The following is a 15635-nucleotide window of genomic DNA, read 5'->3' on the forward strand; positions in this document are numbered from 1 at the left end:
ACATATTTTTTTCCTCTGACCATGCTAGAATGAAAGGTTACAAGCTAAGAAAAACTATCTATTTTCTCAAATACTGGGATTTGTGGAAAAGTTATATAACTTGAGAGTAGGGTAAGCACACATAGTTATTACAGACCATTACAGTTTATTGGAAAGAAACTTTTACTAAGATTTACTCCTCTCAAATAATTAATTTATTATTTTCAGTGATATGAGGTAGGTGAAACCAAACTATAGAAAATTTTGCTAATAATACCCATTTTGTTGCTTTGTATACTTTTAAATATAATACTTTATTCCACTATGCATTTGAGGCAAGGCATCCATTTTGTGTTTTTAATGACTTTAGAATATTTCTGCTTAAGGTAGAGATTTTCTAAATATTTTGATATGAGTTGAAAATAAGTTTTTGTTTACTGTTTTATTTAGAATTGACAAAAATATTTTTGAAGTGTATAACTATATAGTATATAACTATACAGTATTTGAAATGATTCCTTAATTCCTTGGGTTTCTGTTGTTGTTGCTCCATTATGCTTTTAGTATACAGTAGGACTCTAACATTCATGAAGAATGTTATCTGAGACTCTATAGGTCCCACTATAATCAACTAATCCTCATTTCGTATAGATCTAAAACTTCTATTTTCTAGTTCAAAGAATCATTATTTTCTCAAGACCTCCTCACTTTTGTGACAAGCACTAATGATTGGCCTTTTAAAAAAGACCATACTTTTATTTAAAAAAATAGTAAATTTTTACTGCATTATTAAAGACTAGTGTAAAACAATAAAGCTCCATTGCCTTGATGAGTGGGTGACTGGATTCACTAGCTAAATGACTGTAAAACTTTATCATAGTTCTTTATTAATAAAGTTACAAATATCAGGGACCTGTCTGCTTCATCTTTTATTGTTTAGGAGTTAGAGCAGTGTCTTAGTCTGTTTTCTGTTGCTATAATAGAATACCTGAGACTGAGTGAGTTTTAAAGTTTATATATTACAGTTCTGGAGGCTGAGAAGTCTGAGGTCTAGGAGCCGCATCTAGTGAGAGCCTTCTTGCTGATAGGGGCTCTGCAGAGTCATGAAATGGCACAGGCCTCACATGGAGAGAGGCTGCATGAGAGACACCCACACTGGCTCTTATAACAGACCCACTCTTGTGATAGCTAACCCACTCCCTCTATGACCCATTAATCCATTGATTCATGAATGGGTTAATTCATTCATTAATGAGCACAGAGCCCTCATGACTCAATTAACTCCCAAAGGTCCCACCTCACAGTATTGCTGCACTGGGGACCAAGTTTCCAACACATGAACTTTTGGGGTAACGTTCAAACCACAACAAGCAGTAAAGAGAATGCTGAGTATGGAAACACCCACTGTCTCACACTAGGGGAATCTCCTTAAAGCATGGTTTTCTTATATTTTTATCCATCTTGAAATTCTTCACTGACATTTTTGGTGTAGGATAGTCAGTAGATTTAGCACTCTGTGGTTCTACCACACGCTGCTCTTTGCCTACTTTTCCAAACTTTTTATTTGTTCACAAAATAATTGTGTTTACTATGTACTATGCACTGTGCTAAGTTCCCAGATATGAAGCTAAATAAGAAAGATGTGATTCCTGTCCTCATAGACTTGCCTCATTGCTCCAGCCTATCTGATCTGCATTATTTAAACATAGTATGTATAGTTCTGCTTTTTCACATTTGCTTATAGGATTTATTTTCCCAGGAAATTTTTTTTTTCTCAGCATATTAACATTTTACTCAGTGATACCTTCTATATGACTAAACCTCCCTGTCCAAGCTAGGTCATTTTAGTCTCTTTCCTGTAAGTGCTGTGGCACCTGAGTCATGCTGTCCACTTAGGATATTAAAATTATTAATATATACTGATTTTTAACTTTTCATGTGTGCATCTTTCCAGATATTCTATGAGGTTTTGGATAGCCACTGTGTCCTCTGGCCCTCCAATGATTCATGTCCTTCCTACATGCAAAATATACTCTCTTCTTCCCAAGGTTCCCAAAAGTATCATCCCATCATGCATCAGCTGAAAGACCAGAATCCCTGCATCAAAATCAGCTTCAGGTGAAAATGAAGCTCCTCAGGTGTGAATCTAAAGACTGGTGAACTAAAGAGACAAGTTGTCTACCCACCCCCCAAACATACACACACACACACACACATGCACACACATCACCTACACACCAAACAGAGTGGACAGGCATTGGATAATGACTGTGGACTTTCTTGTTGAAATGGGAGGTACAAAGGAGTCACTGATCCATAGTGATTTTTTCAGGTGGGCAAATGTTGGAGGTTCTTTTATTAGATCTCAAGGCCTGGGAATAATTCTTCATGGTTCTAGGTTTCGACCACCGAGCTCTTGGTTCCACCCTCTAAGTCATTCATCCTTTTTTATGAAATGCAGCACATCTTTACAGTTGAGTAGTTTTCTCAGTCTGCTTCCTGCTAGTAGAATTCTGAGGGTCCAGTGGTCTCATTTTACTTTGTACTGTCACTGTCCCCTTCAGTCCAAGTTGGCAATGTTTACTGATATAATTGTCTCAAAAACTTTGTCAGTCTTCTGTGAATCTCACTGGCTTTCATTCCATTAGACAAAAGCCACACCCAAAAATGTTTTCAAAATATGGGTTTCTGGAGCAATATTGAGGTTAATGCCCTCAAGCTTTCTAGGTCTATTTGATTGAGAGGATCTGTGAGGCCTTAATCTTTTAAAAATTTTTTTTTGGTGTAACTGATTAATACCATGAGGTACCACCATCTTTCTGGGGTCCTAACAAAAGGTTTTAGAGTCACCCCTTCAGATTCACTTATAGGCCATGTTCAAGCAAGTGGGATCTAATTAAATGAAAGAGCTTCTGCATTGCAAAATAAATTATCGACAGAGTAAATAGACATCCTACAGAATGGGAGAAAATATTTGCAAACTCTGCATCTGACAAAGGTTTAATATCCTTTGTTCCTTTGAATCTTCAAGGAAGTTAACAAATCAATAAGCAAAAAACTAATAACCCTATTAAAAATGAGCAAAAAACAGGAACAGACACTTCTCAAGAGAAGACGTACAAGAAACCAACAAACATGAAAATCTGCTCCAAATCACTAGTCATCAGAGAAATGCAAATCAACACCACAATGAGATATCATCTCACACCAGTCAGAATAGCTATCATTAAAAATAAGTCAAAAAACAACAGATGCTGGCGAGACTGTGGAGAAAGGGGAACACTCATACACTGTTGGTGGGAATGTAAATTAGTTCAGCCACTGTGCAAAGCAGTTTGAAGATTTCTCAAAGAACTTAAAACAGAACTACCATTCAACCCAACAATCCCATCACTGGATATATATCCAAAAGAAAATAAATCATTCTTCCAAAAAGACACATGCACTCAACATGTTCACTGCAGCTCTATTCGCAATAGCAAAACATGTAATCAACCTATGTGCCCATCAGTGGTGGACTGGATAAAGAAAATGTGGTACATATACACCATGGAATACTATGTGGCCATAAAGAAGAACGAAATTATATCCTTTGCAGCAGCATGGATGCAGTTGGAGGCCATTATCCTAAGTGAATTAACACAGGAATAGAAAACCAAATACCACATGGTCTTACTTATAAGTGGGGGTAAATATTGGATAATCATGGACATAAGGATGGCAACAATAGAAACTGGAGTCTACTAGATGGGGGATGGAGGGATGGGGCAAGGGTTGAAAATCTACTGGGTACTATGCTTAGTACGTGGGTGATGGGATCATTTGTACCCCAGACTTCAGCATCACACAATATACCCAGGTAACAAACCTGTACGTGTATCCCCTGAATCTAAAATATGAAAAAAGAAAAAGTAATCCTATAAGCTTCAGTACACAAACCAAGTTTTTATTCATACACAAATATACTCCTTGTTCACATACTCACAGGAAATATGATGGTATATTAGACCTTTAGATGGATTTTTGCAATCAGATGCATCTGGCTATTGAGTAAATGAATCCAGTGCCTTTTTTGCTTTTTCCCAGATATTGATACAAGTCAGTATTCGTAAGGTATATGAAATGAGATAAAATGAGTTTACTGAAGATTAATTCTGAAGCCAAAGTTATTCCTTTACTTTTTAGTGTAGAATTACTTTAGAAGAGATAACATTATTGCTTATATTTTCAGTGGAATAAATATGAGTTCCTGATTTTAGGAATACTTATACATGCAAACACACATATGAAGAATAATCCTACTACTTTTGGTATTAGGGGAAAGGGGCTGGGAAGAATGGTTGCAATATTCCATACCTATCATGGGAAACATATTTTCACTAAGACGGAAACCTTTGAAGCTTCTTTGTTCTGTTTTGTTAGTCATACCTCCATGTATTCATTATTCGTATCTCAAACCACTTTAATTCTTGGCCCAGAAACTACTTTAATAGACATGGCAAGTGGCCTGAAAAATAAACGTAATTCTTTTTTTCCATACCATATTTTACTGTTACTTGGTTGAAAACTTGGCTTTGTGTGGTCTGATAAATACATTGATATTTAGGTTGAAAATGTATAGTGATTATGTTTCAGTAATTTTTTTTCACTTATGGGTTTTAGAAGTATTGTTTTTCCTCTGTGCCAGTAGGTATGGTGATTTGTAATTATGCTATAAAAGCTTAAGGTTTGGTAGTAGAGAAAGAAGGTTTGCAGAGGTACCTAAGCCTAGTTATTTCAGAACTACAGCTAAATCTTTGACTGGATTTGTGATATTGGGAAAAATTGCCCACAAAAATAACATTGTAGATATTCATCCATGTTTTAGCATTGCTATGTATCACAGTTCCTTTCTAGATTGTCTCTAGTACATAAAAGTATCTTTTTCTTTTTTTGCAGGTAATATAACATTACAAAGCAAGATGGGTAACATCACAGTAGGTACGTGCTAAGCTACTACTTCGTGTATTTTGCCCACTTTTAAAAATAGGTATATTTGTGATGACTTTATTAGAATAAATGAAGTCTACAGTTTAATTGATGAACTTGACAGGATCACAAGTCAAATATAGGCAGAACTAATGTACTAATTATGTCCACTCGAAGAAAATTGCCTGAGCTGGTATTAAGAAATGTCTTATATTTCTTGCTAAACTTCTCTGAAAAAAAAGAAAGATCTTATAAATTTCTTGAATTCTTCAAATATCTAAATTAAGTCTTTGAAAGAAAGATATAAATAATGTCACTGTTTATTGGTCTCCAAATGTGTTAACATTTGAAGACAACCTTGTGAATACCAATAACTAGTTAGTCAACATGTATTTACTGAGTATCTGCCACGTATTAAGAATTCTTTTAGGTACTAGGGAACATGTTGGTCAACAGGACATAGTTTCTGTGCTCAGAGACCTCACTTCTCTGAGCCCTGGGAAGAAAGACAACAAGCATATAAATAAAAAAAGGTAATTTTAGTTTGTGGTAAGTACAATGAAGAAATAAGAAAGGGTAACTGAAGAGAGTGGGGAAGAGAAAGCTCCTTCAGTTAGGCAATCGGGGGTGGTCTGGAGAGGGTACGTTTAAACTAAAGCCAGAGTAATGAGAAATAGTTATGTAAAATTCTAGATACAGGGCTCCCAAGATAGAGGAACAGCAAGTGCAGGCCTTGAAAATAGAAGTTTATTATTTTCATAGATAGAAGGCTGGCTTATGGGAAAGGGGTAGGATATGAGGTAAGTAAGGCTAGATCTTAGGACCTTGTAGACAGGGCAAGAGTTCAGACTTTATTCCAACTACAACAGGATGTTAGGGAAGTGATATATAATTTATATTTTAAAAGAACAACCTAGCTGTCATTTCATAATGTACCAGAAGGGTTTAGAAGTGAAAGCAGGCTATTAGAAGGCTTAATTTGTTCATTCTACTGTTGATGGACACCTGGGCTATTTCTAATTTTTTGGCAACTGTAAATAAAGCTGCTATGAATATACTAATGTAAGTCATTTTAGGGATTTATATATTTTTTTCCTCTTGGGTAAATACTTAGGTATGGAATTGCTGAGTTGACTAGGTAGGTTCTGTGTTTAACTTTATGATAAACTACCAGACCTTCTTCCCAAAGTTCCACTTTATACTCTCATCAACAGTGTATGAGAATTTGAGTTGCTCCACATCCTCATCAACATTTATTATTGTCAGTTAAAAAATTTTTTTATATCACCATTTGTTGAAAAAACTTCCTTTCTCTGATGGATTACTTTAGTATCCTTGTCTAAAATCAAATGACCGTATAAGTGTGACTCAATGTCTGATCTCTTGCTCCTAATTCATTGATTTATTTGTTGAGCCTTATACCAGTGCCACAATATCATGATTACTGTAACTTTGGTAAGTCTGTAGATCAGGTAGTTGAAGTCTTCCAAATTTGTTCCTTTTAAAGATTGCTTTGGATATAATAGGTCCTTTGATTTTCCAGTCAATTTCTACCAAAAAGTACAGTTGTGATTATGTTTGGGATTGCACTGAATCACATTCAATCTTCCAATTAATGAACATGGTGGGTAGCTGTCTCCATTTATTTAGATCTTCCTTAATTTTTCTCAGCATTGCTTTGTAATTTTCAACGTAGAGGTCTGGCACTTTTTTTTGTTAAATTCATTTGTGTTTTTCACACTGTTATAAATGAGACAGTTTTTAAGACTTTGCTTCTAATTGTCTACTGCTGATACACGTAAATACAAATGTTTTTTTTTTTTTTTTTTTTTTTTTTTTTTTTTTAAAAGTATTTTGGTGGCCAATAACAATTTAGCGGTCTCAGCTCACTGCAAGCTCCGCCTCCTGGGTTCATGCCATTCTCCTGCCTCGGCCTCCCAAGTAGCTGAGACTACAGGCGCCCGCCACTATACCCAGCTAATTTTTTTTTTTTATTTTTAGTAGAGACGGGGTTTCACCCTGTTAGCCAGGATGGTCTCGGCTGACCTCGTGATCCGCCCGCCTCAGCCTCCCAAAGTGCTGGGATTACAGGCCTGAGCCACCTCGCCCAGCCCATATATAAATAATTCTTATATATGGACCTTATATTTTGTGACCTTGCTAAATTTATTCTTTCTAATAGTGGTTTTCTCGAATCTAGAATCCTTTTCTAGCTGAGCAGACATTTTCATCTGTAAATATAGTTTTACCTCTTTCCTTCCTATCTTTATTACTTTAATTTTTTTCTTGCCTTATCCGACTACGTATGAACTTCAGTATAACGTTGAACTGTAGTGATGAGAATGTGGTTCCCTGCACTTTATCCCTATCCTTGTCCCCAATATTAGGGGGAAGGCACTCAGCATTTTACCATTAAGTGTGATGTTAGCTATAGATTTTTAACAGATGCCTTTTATCAGATTGGGAGAGTTACCTTTTATTCCTTGTTTGCTTATTTAAGTTTCTCTTTTTTTACTTTCTTTGATCGTGACTGAGTGTTGAATTTTGTCAAATACATTTCCTCAATTTATTGAAATGATCATTTTTCCTTTAGTTTATTAATATGACCAACTATACTGACTGATTTTTCTTTTAATATTTTATTTACTTAGTATTAAAAAAATAGAGACAAGGTCTCCTTTGTTGCCCATACTGGTCTCAAATGCCTGGCTTCAAGCAGTTCTCCTGCCTCAGCCTCCCAAAGTGCTGGAATTACAGGCATAAGCCACCACACCTGGCCCTTTCTTTAAAATATCTATCATTTACTCAGTGCCCATGTTCCAAGCACTGTGCTAAACACGTTACAATGTAGATTTATTTTGGTTTCTTTTGTGTTTTGTTTTTTTTTTTTTTGCTTTTACTGTCTTTATTGAGACATAATTGACAAAACCATATATATTTAAGGTGTACATGCAATATAATGATTTGATATACATATATATTGTGAAATGATTTCCACAGTTTAGTTAACATGTCACTTTACCTCATTACCATTTTATGTGTATGATGAAAATGTTTAAGATTTACTCTGTTAGCAGATTTCAAGTTTACAGTACAGTATTGTTAATTACAGTCACCATGCTATACATTAGATCTACAGAACTTTCTCCCAGATCTATAGAATTTCTCCATTATGTAAACTCCAAAAGAATGAAATTCTGTGGGTGAAACCTTAATTTTACTCTTGATAATTAATTTTAGTTCTGATAATTCGTGTTAAACAAAAAAAATAGGGCTTGTTTTGATACATAGTTTTGAAATATCACCATCGCCTTCTTTTTCAAAAACATCTTGAGTTTTCATTTTTTTATTTTTTGACAGCCTCCAAGGGATGAGCCATTATTAGAGATCAATACAGATAACATGAGGATATAATTACTTTGTGGCTTAGGATATAATTATTTAGCTGTCATTTATTTCTCATTTGGAGGGAAAAATAAATGAAAGTATTGTTTATGAGCCACATAAACATTCCGTGTGTTTTTCTTCCCTCCTTGAGAAAGCGAGAAATCAAACTAATGTTTCAGCTATTTTACTTTGTTCAAACTGGAATAATACACACCTTGTGTATTGCACTTTTCTTTTTTTTTGCATAATGTAATTTTTACTTGGCTTCTTTTAGGATGCAGGAAGAGGTTTAAAAAGGAGTTTCTGTTGGTACATAAGCAGTGAAATGTTCATTTTGTCCAGCTATTCTGTGTCATTTATTTCTTTTTTTTATTTTATTTTTTTTTATTATACTTTAAGTTCTAGGGTACATGTGCATAACGTGCAGGTTTGTTACATATGTATACTTGTGCCATGTTGGTGTGCTGCACCCATCAACTCATCAGCACCCATCAATTCATCATTTATATCAGGTATCATTTCCCAACGTCAGTGTTTACTTTTGACACTTGAAAACTAAATAAATTGAATCTGATAAAGGGCATTTTCCATTATAGATTGGAAATAAATTATTATAAATGATCTTGGAGCCAGATTTTAAACAGTTGATTCCAAATTTATTGTCTTTGTTTGAAGTCAGTTAACATTTTTTTAAAAGAAAAATGTTGGCTCCTTTCTCTCTCTCTCTATATATATATATAGACACACACACACACACAAATGTTTTCTCTCTCTGTTTTGTAAAAAGTATAATTTTTGGCATAGTTTTCACCACACTCCCTACTTTGTTTCCACTTTGAAGTAATAAAACCTCCTGATAAAATATGCTTTTTAAGAGGCCTCTCTAAAAAGAATATGCTTTGGCCTTCTCCAGGCAGTCAGATAGAATATTAAATTAAAGATTCAATTGCCATGGGAGAAAGAGAAGAAGGAAAAACCACTTAGCACTGACTCTTCAAGTTCATTTTCTTACTTCCTTATTTCTGACTGTTTTCCCCTGAACTTGAAATATTGGTTGATTGAAAAGTGGGGTCATCGACGACATAGGGCAATTTGAATGTCAAATCAGGGTTACCTTTATTATTTTCTTATCCTCACTTAACGATACCTGTTTAATTCCAGAAACTTGAAAAGAACTATTAGATATAAACAAGCTATTCTTCAAATTATTCCCTGCCCTTTTGCCCCTTAAAAAAATGCAGCAAGCCAGGAACAGTGATTTGTGCCTGTAATCCCAGGAGTATCACTTGATCCCAGGGGTCAGAGACCAGCCTGGGCAACATAGGGAGACCCTGTCTCTAAAGAAAAAAAGAAATTCAACAACTTTATGTAGAGTAATCTTTTACTATTAGGAGTACTTCTTAGTATTAGCAAATTTGCTACAAGGAGAAATTATGAGAAGTTTTGATTTTCATTAGCCTTGCTACTGCTTGTATGTGACTATACATGAGGTAGAATTCTTTGGTAATTATTGAAAGTTTACTAAATGTGTCAACATGATAAAAAACTAAAAATATCAATGGTGCTTAGTGGTTAAAGGATCCATTACTTGCAGAGTCTCTTTCCTACTCATTAAGTTTTAGAGTAAATGTTTAGAGATAAGTTATTCAGGTTAATGTAGCTATAGATTTTTTAATTAGTTGTCTAGTTTAATAGATTTCTAGATTTCTGATACTGTTTACATTTAAGTGCAAACAATGGCATTGTTATGAGGAAAATACTAAACCTTGCAAGATTCTTAGCCCCTTATCCTAGTGCTAAAGCAGAGCCTTTTATTTCAAGTTTATAATTCCATTTATCAAGTAAGAATGATTTTACTTATGGTTTTTTCTTCTTCCTAGATTCATCTTCCGGATGTCTAAAAGCCTCAGCTCATCAGGGTGCCATAGATGTTTATGTCAGCCAACTGGGGAAAGTGGAATTGAAATCCCATAAAGGTTAGTGAACTGGAATGTTTTATTTTGATATATGATGTAAGGAAGGTTTATGTAACACTCAGGAAACAGATGGTCAAATTATCTATACTGACATAGTGATTTCAAGAAAATATCTTCTGATAGAACCTGATTTAAAGGCACTGGTCTGCTGGCTCTCTAGACCAATGACCTTTACAACTTTTGGGATAGATGGCCATGCCGACTATCTTTCTCTTTGTAGTACAAACAAAAATGTAATATTTTGACTGTTATTATGGAATTTTTAAATGTTACTCTGCGGATTCTTTAGTTTAATCTATTCTGAAATAGAATAATCTTTGAAGGAAAAACGCTGCCATACACTCTTTTGGGAGCTTTTCTGCCAGCCTGTAAAACGAACTTCTCAGGCAATCAGTATAGAGTAACAATTTTCAAAGTGTGATCCTTAAATAAAGGTACCACACAGGAAGGTCCTCTAAAGTGATTATTTAGTCTCTTAAAGTATCAAGACTTATGATATGTCTCTATCTATCATTTAACTTCTGACACAACTTATTCTGAGTCCAACTCTTTCATTTAAAATGGTATACTTTTCATCTGAAAGCTAAATATGAATTTGTTCTGCACACATGGATGTACACATATGCGTTGACAAGTGGCTTGGGTGAAGTAGGTTGGCCATAGGGGCCGAAGTGGCTTGGCTGCAGAAAGAACTGTAGCTCTGTATAAAAAAAATTTAAAAATAGTCTAGAAGCTCTTGCATGTTGGCCAGATGTTTAACAAGGAACATATTTCCTCACAGAGACTGATTGTTCCTGCTATTAGTAGTTTCTTTACCATATTGATTTAATAATTTTTTTTTATCCATCTCTAGAATTTGTCAGTGTCAAAAACTGCAAAACACAGAGGTCTGAAACCTCAGTTATTGCTGATACACTGGTCTGATTTCTCAATATCATATTTTCTCCCTTTAAAATAGGATAAACTTATGTCCTCACTAAATCTAAGAGCTTTAGGTAATACTCTTCAGGGCAAATTATAAATGGCATGTAAGTTATATAATCGTACTCCGTTATTACAAAGATCCAAGGAGAAAAGGGATATATTGTGAATATAACTAGTAACAGAGTTAAGAACAAAGTTTTGAATAAGCTCTCATAAAAGTAATTTAATGTTTTGCATGGTAGGCAAAATAAACAGGAAACTAAAACTTTTGAAGATTGTTAGTCTTTATTCACTTAAAATATTTTTTAGTATTATTTCAAATAGTATTTGAAACTACTGAAATAGTATTTGATGTTGCAAATTTTGATTAAGATTACAGTTTTATGTTTTCTTCTACTGGGACCATGTTACTGGCAGAAGCTTAAAGACAACTGAAAACAAAGATTTCTGTCTTACTTCAGATCTCTGAATTCTCAATACACTTGGGAACAGTAACTTTTTAGAGTAATGGAAAGTTATTCAGTAACTCTTTTCTTAATGGTTAGCAAAGACATCTGGAATCCATTCCAACTCTGCCACTGTCTTGCTGTAGGGTTCAGAGCCAGCTACTGGAGTCTCTTAGGTCTTCACCATTTTGTGATGTGGAAAAATATATAATGCTTGTTTTCTTTCACCTTATGAAAATTAATATGGTGACCTTCTTAATTCATTCAGAAAGGCTGTTCATGGGCCTGGGAGTCACACCTGAATCTGAGTTCTGACTTTTCCACTTAACATTTTGTCCTTGGGATAAATCACTAATTTTAAAATAATATGCCTTCAATAAATGGTGCTGTTAGTTCACATTTGAATTTTTAAGAGGATAATACTGATGTCAACCATGAAGAACTTTATGAAGTGAAAAGAGGTTAAAGAACATAACAAGAGCTCTCCTTTCTAAAAATGTTAGTGTTAAAGATGGGACATTAGGAAGGTTTTCAAGTCATGAAAATTCTTCATTCACAAACAGTAATGGAGTTTTGGTAGTGGTGGTTTTTGGTTTTTAAAGATGTGGAGGGAGATGGGATAGAAATCTTTGCATTGCTTAACATTTTTAAAGACCTCAAAAATCTAAGATCATGTTGTGCATTTAAGAATGGAGACAAGTGTTCACAAAGTTAGTACACTTGAAACTTCATACCTTTAGAGATATCAAGTGCTACAAAAAGAGTTTTTTAAATCCATGATTTTCTACTTTTGAAAGTATGTTTGGTAGAAAAACGTGTCTTCTATTTATCCTGAAATTTTTCAGGGTTGTTTTTGTTTTGTTTTTTCCTAAAGCCCTCATATGTTGTTATGGGAATCTTCTGTCTGTAGTTTACATTTGAACCCTGGAAAGCAATTCGGTTTTCTGTTTTTGGTTTTGAGACAGGGTCTCACTCTGTCACCCATGCTGGAGTGCAGCAGCAAGATCATGGCTCACTGCAGCCTCATCAGGATCACCTAAGCTTGGGAGGTCAGCCTTCCAGGTAGATGAGACTACAGTTGTGCACCACCACACCCAGTTTTTTTTGTTTTGTTTTGTTTTGTTTTTGTTTTGTTTTGTTTTTTGGTAGAGACAGGGTTTTGCCATGTTGTCCAGGCTGGTCTCAAACTCTTGAGCTCAAGCAATCCACCTACCTTGGCTTCCCAAAGTGCTGCGATTACAGCCATGAGCCACCGTGCCTGGCTGCAATTTATTCCTTAATAAAATAAACTAGTTGTAATGATGTGCATTGTTCCCTAATTTTTTTTTAGAACAGAACAGTTCATCTTGCTTATCTCAAACTTCTAGCTCCAGTTAGGAAGACTAAGAAATGACTTAAGGAAGCTTAAGCTGATGTTAGCCAGATTGGAAGGAAAACCGTAACCCATAAGTATATGCATCCTAAACCCCATCCTGACCATCTTAGTCCACAGAGATGGGGTTAATGCTTTATGGCAGGGGCCTTTTGCCTCCTTTATTTAATGAAAAACAGAAAGAAAAACTTCTGAAATAGGAGTGTGTTGGTGAATTTACAATGCAACCCTCATAATTGTTTTGAAAAATGACTCCATACCTAATAGAGTACTTTTCCTGATTTACCCTTTTAGAAGCTTGAATTACAGCCAGGTTGTATGGAAATACAGGTTGAGTGTCTTATCCATCTAAAAGCCTGTAATATGCTCAAAAGAAACATTAGTGAGTTGCAATTCAAATAATCCTTTTATATTGTTGTTTTTTGTTACACACAAGGCACATCTGAAAGCACAAGAGCTCAGTGTTCTAGTTGTGTTATAATGATGAGGTCACAAGACCTGTACTATGATGAGATAGCAATGTGTGAAATACCATGGTGGTTAAAAGCATGGGCTTTGTAATTATTGAGCTGAGTCTAGGTTCCAGCACTAGCACTAGCGAGAAGTTGAGCAAGTTCTTATCTGTAAAATTGAGGTGATAATAATACGTCATGGGGGCACACCCAAGATTGCTGAACAGGAGCAGCTTCAGCCTCCAGCTCCCAGCGTGAGCAACACAGAAGATGGGTGATTTCTGCATTTTCAACTGAGGTACTGGGTTCATCTCACTGGGGCGTGTCTGATAGTTGGCGCTGGTCCGCGGGTGCAGCCCAACCAGTGAGAGCTGAAGCAGGGCGAGGCATCACCTCACCTGGGAAGTGCAAGGGGAAAGGGAATTCCTTTCCCTAGCCAAAGGAAATTGAGACACACAACACCTGGAAAATGGGGTAACTCCCACCCTAATAGCGCTTTACCAAGGGTCTTAGCAAACTGCACACCAGGAGATTATATCCCACACCTGGCCCAGAGGGTCCCACACCCACGGAGCCTCCCTCATTGCTAGCACAGCAGTCTGAGATCTAACTGCAAGGCGACAGCAAGGCTGGGGGAGGGGCGCCCACCATTGTTGAGGCTTAAGTAGGTAAACAAAGCCACAGGGAAGCTCGAATTGGGTGGAGCCCACTGCAGCTCAAGGAGGCCTGCCTGCCTCTGTAGACTCCAACTGTGGGGACAGGGCATAGCTAAAGAAAAAGCAGCAGAAACCTCAGCAGAGGTAAATGTCCCTGTCTGATAGCTTTCAAGAGAGCAGTGGATCTCCCAGCACAGAGGCTGAGATCTGAGAACGGACAGACTGCCTGCTCAAGTGGGTCCCTGACCCCTGAGTAGCCTGAGAGACATTCCCCACTAGGTGCAGACTGACACCTCATACCTCACATGGCAGGGTACACCCCTGAGACGAAGCTTCCAGAGCAAGAACCAGACAGCAACACTTGCTGTTCAGCAATATTCTATCTTCTGCAGCCTCCTGCTGATTCTCCAGGCAAACAGGGTCTGGAGTGGACCTCTAGCAAACTCCAAAAGACCTGCAGCTGAGGGTCCTGACTGTTAGAAGGAAAACTAACAAACAGAAAGGACACCCACACCAAAACCCCATCAGTACATCACCATCACCAAAGATCAAAGGCAGATAAAACCACAAAGATGGGGAAAAAGCAGTGCAGAAAAGCTGGAAATTCAAAAGATCAGAGCGCATGTCCCCCTCCAAAGGAACGCAGCTCATCGCCAGCAACAGAACAAAGTGGGATGGAGAATGACTTTGACAAGGTGAGAGAAGAAGCCTTCAGTCGATCAAACTTCTCAGATCTAAAGGAGGAACGACGTAACCAATGCAAAGAAACTAAAAACCTTGAAAAAAGATTTGACGAATGGCTAACTAGAATAACCAATGTAGAGAAGTCCTTAAAAGAACTGATAGAGATGAAAACCACGAGAACTACGTGACAAATGCACAAGCTTCAGTAACCAACTCGATCAACTGGAAGAAAGAGTATCAGTGATTGAAGATCAAATGAATGAAATGAAGTGAGAAGAGAACTGTAGAGAAAAAAGAATAAAAAGAAATGAACAAAGCCTCCAAGAAATATGGGATTATGTGAAAAGACGAAATCTACATCTGATTGGTGTGCCTGAAAGTAATGGGGAAAATGGAACCAAGTTGGACAACACTCTGCAGGATATCATCCAGGAGAACTTCCCCAACCTAGTAAGGCAGGCCAACATTCAAATTCAGGAAATACAGAGAACGCCACAAAGATACTCCTCGAGAAGAGCAACTCCAAGACACATAATTGCCAGATTCACCAAAGTTGAAATGAAGGAAAAAATCTTAAGGGCAGCCAGAGAGAAAGGTCGGGTTACCCACAAAGAGAAGCCCATCAGACTAACCGCAGATCTCTCAGCAGAAACTCTCCAAGCCAGAGGAGAGTGGGGGCCAATATTCAACATTCTTAAAGAAAAGAATTTTCAACCCAGAATTCCATATCCAGCCAAACTAAGTTTCATAAGTGAAAGAGAAATAAAATCCTTTACAGACAAGCAAATGCT

The 15635-nt window shown here is 36.4% G+C and overlaps 1 protein-coding gene across 2 annotated transcripts in view; it reads left to right on the forward strand.

The window, feature by feature from the left end:
- The window catches only part of FAM185A (family with sequence similarity 185, member A), a 63832-nt gene that overhangs the window by 20310 nt on the left and 27887 nt on the right, over positions 1 to 15635 (forward strand). For both annotated transcript variants that reach the window (XM_011927721.1, XM_011927722.1), the window contains 2 exons: positions 4918 to 4959; positions 10215 to 10310. In XM_011927721.1, coding sequence (XP_011783111.1) covers positions 4918 to 4959; positions 10215 to 10310 — 138 coding nt within the window. The remainder of the gene's footprint in view (positions 1 to 4917; positions 4960 to 10214; positions 10311 to 15635) is intronic.

This window comes from Colobus angolensis, unplaced genomic scaffold (assembly GCF_000951035.1).
Source record: "Colobus angolensis palliatus isolate OR3802 unplaced genomic scaffold, Cang.pa_1.0 Scaffold74, whole genome shotgun sequence".
Taxonomy (NCBI): domain Eukaryota; kingdom Metazoa; phylum Chordata; class Mammalia; order Primates; family Cercopithecidae; genus Colobus; species Colobus angolensis.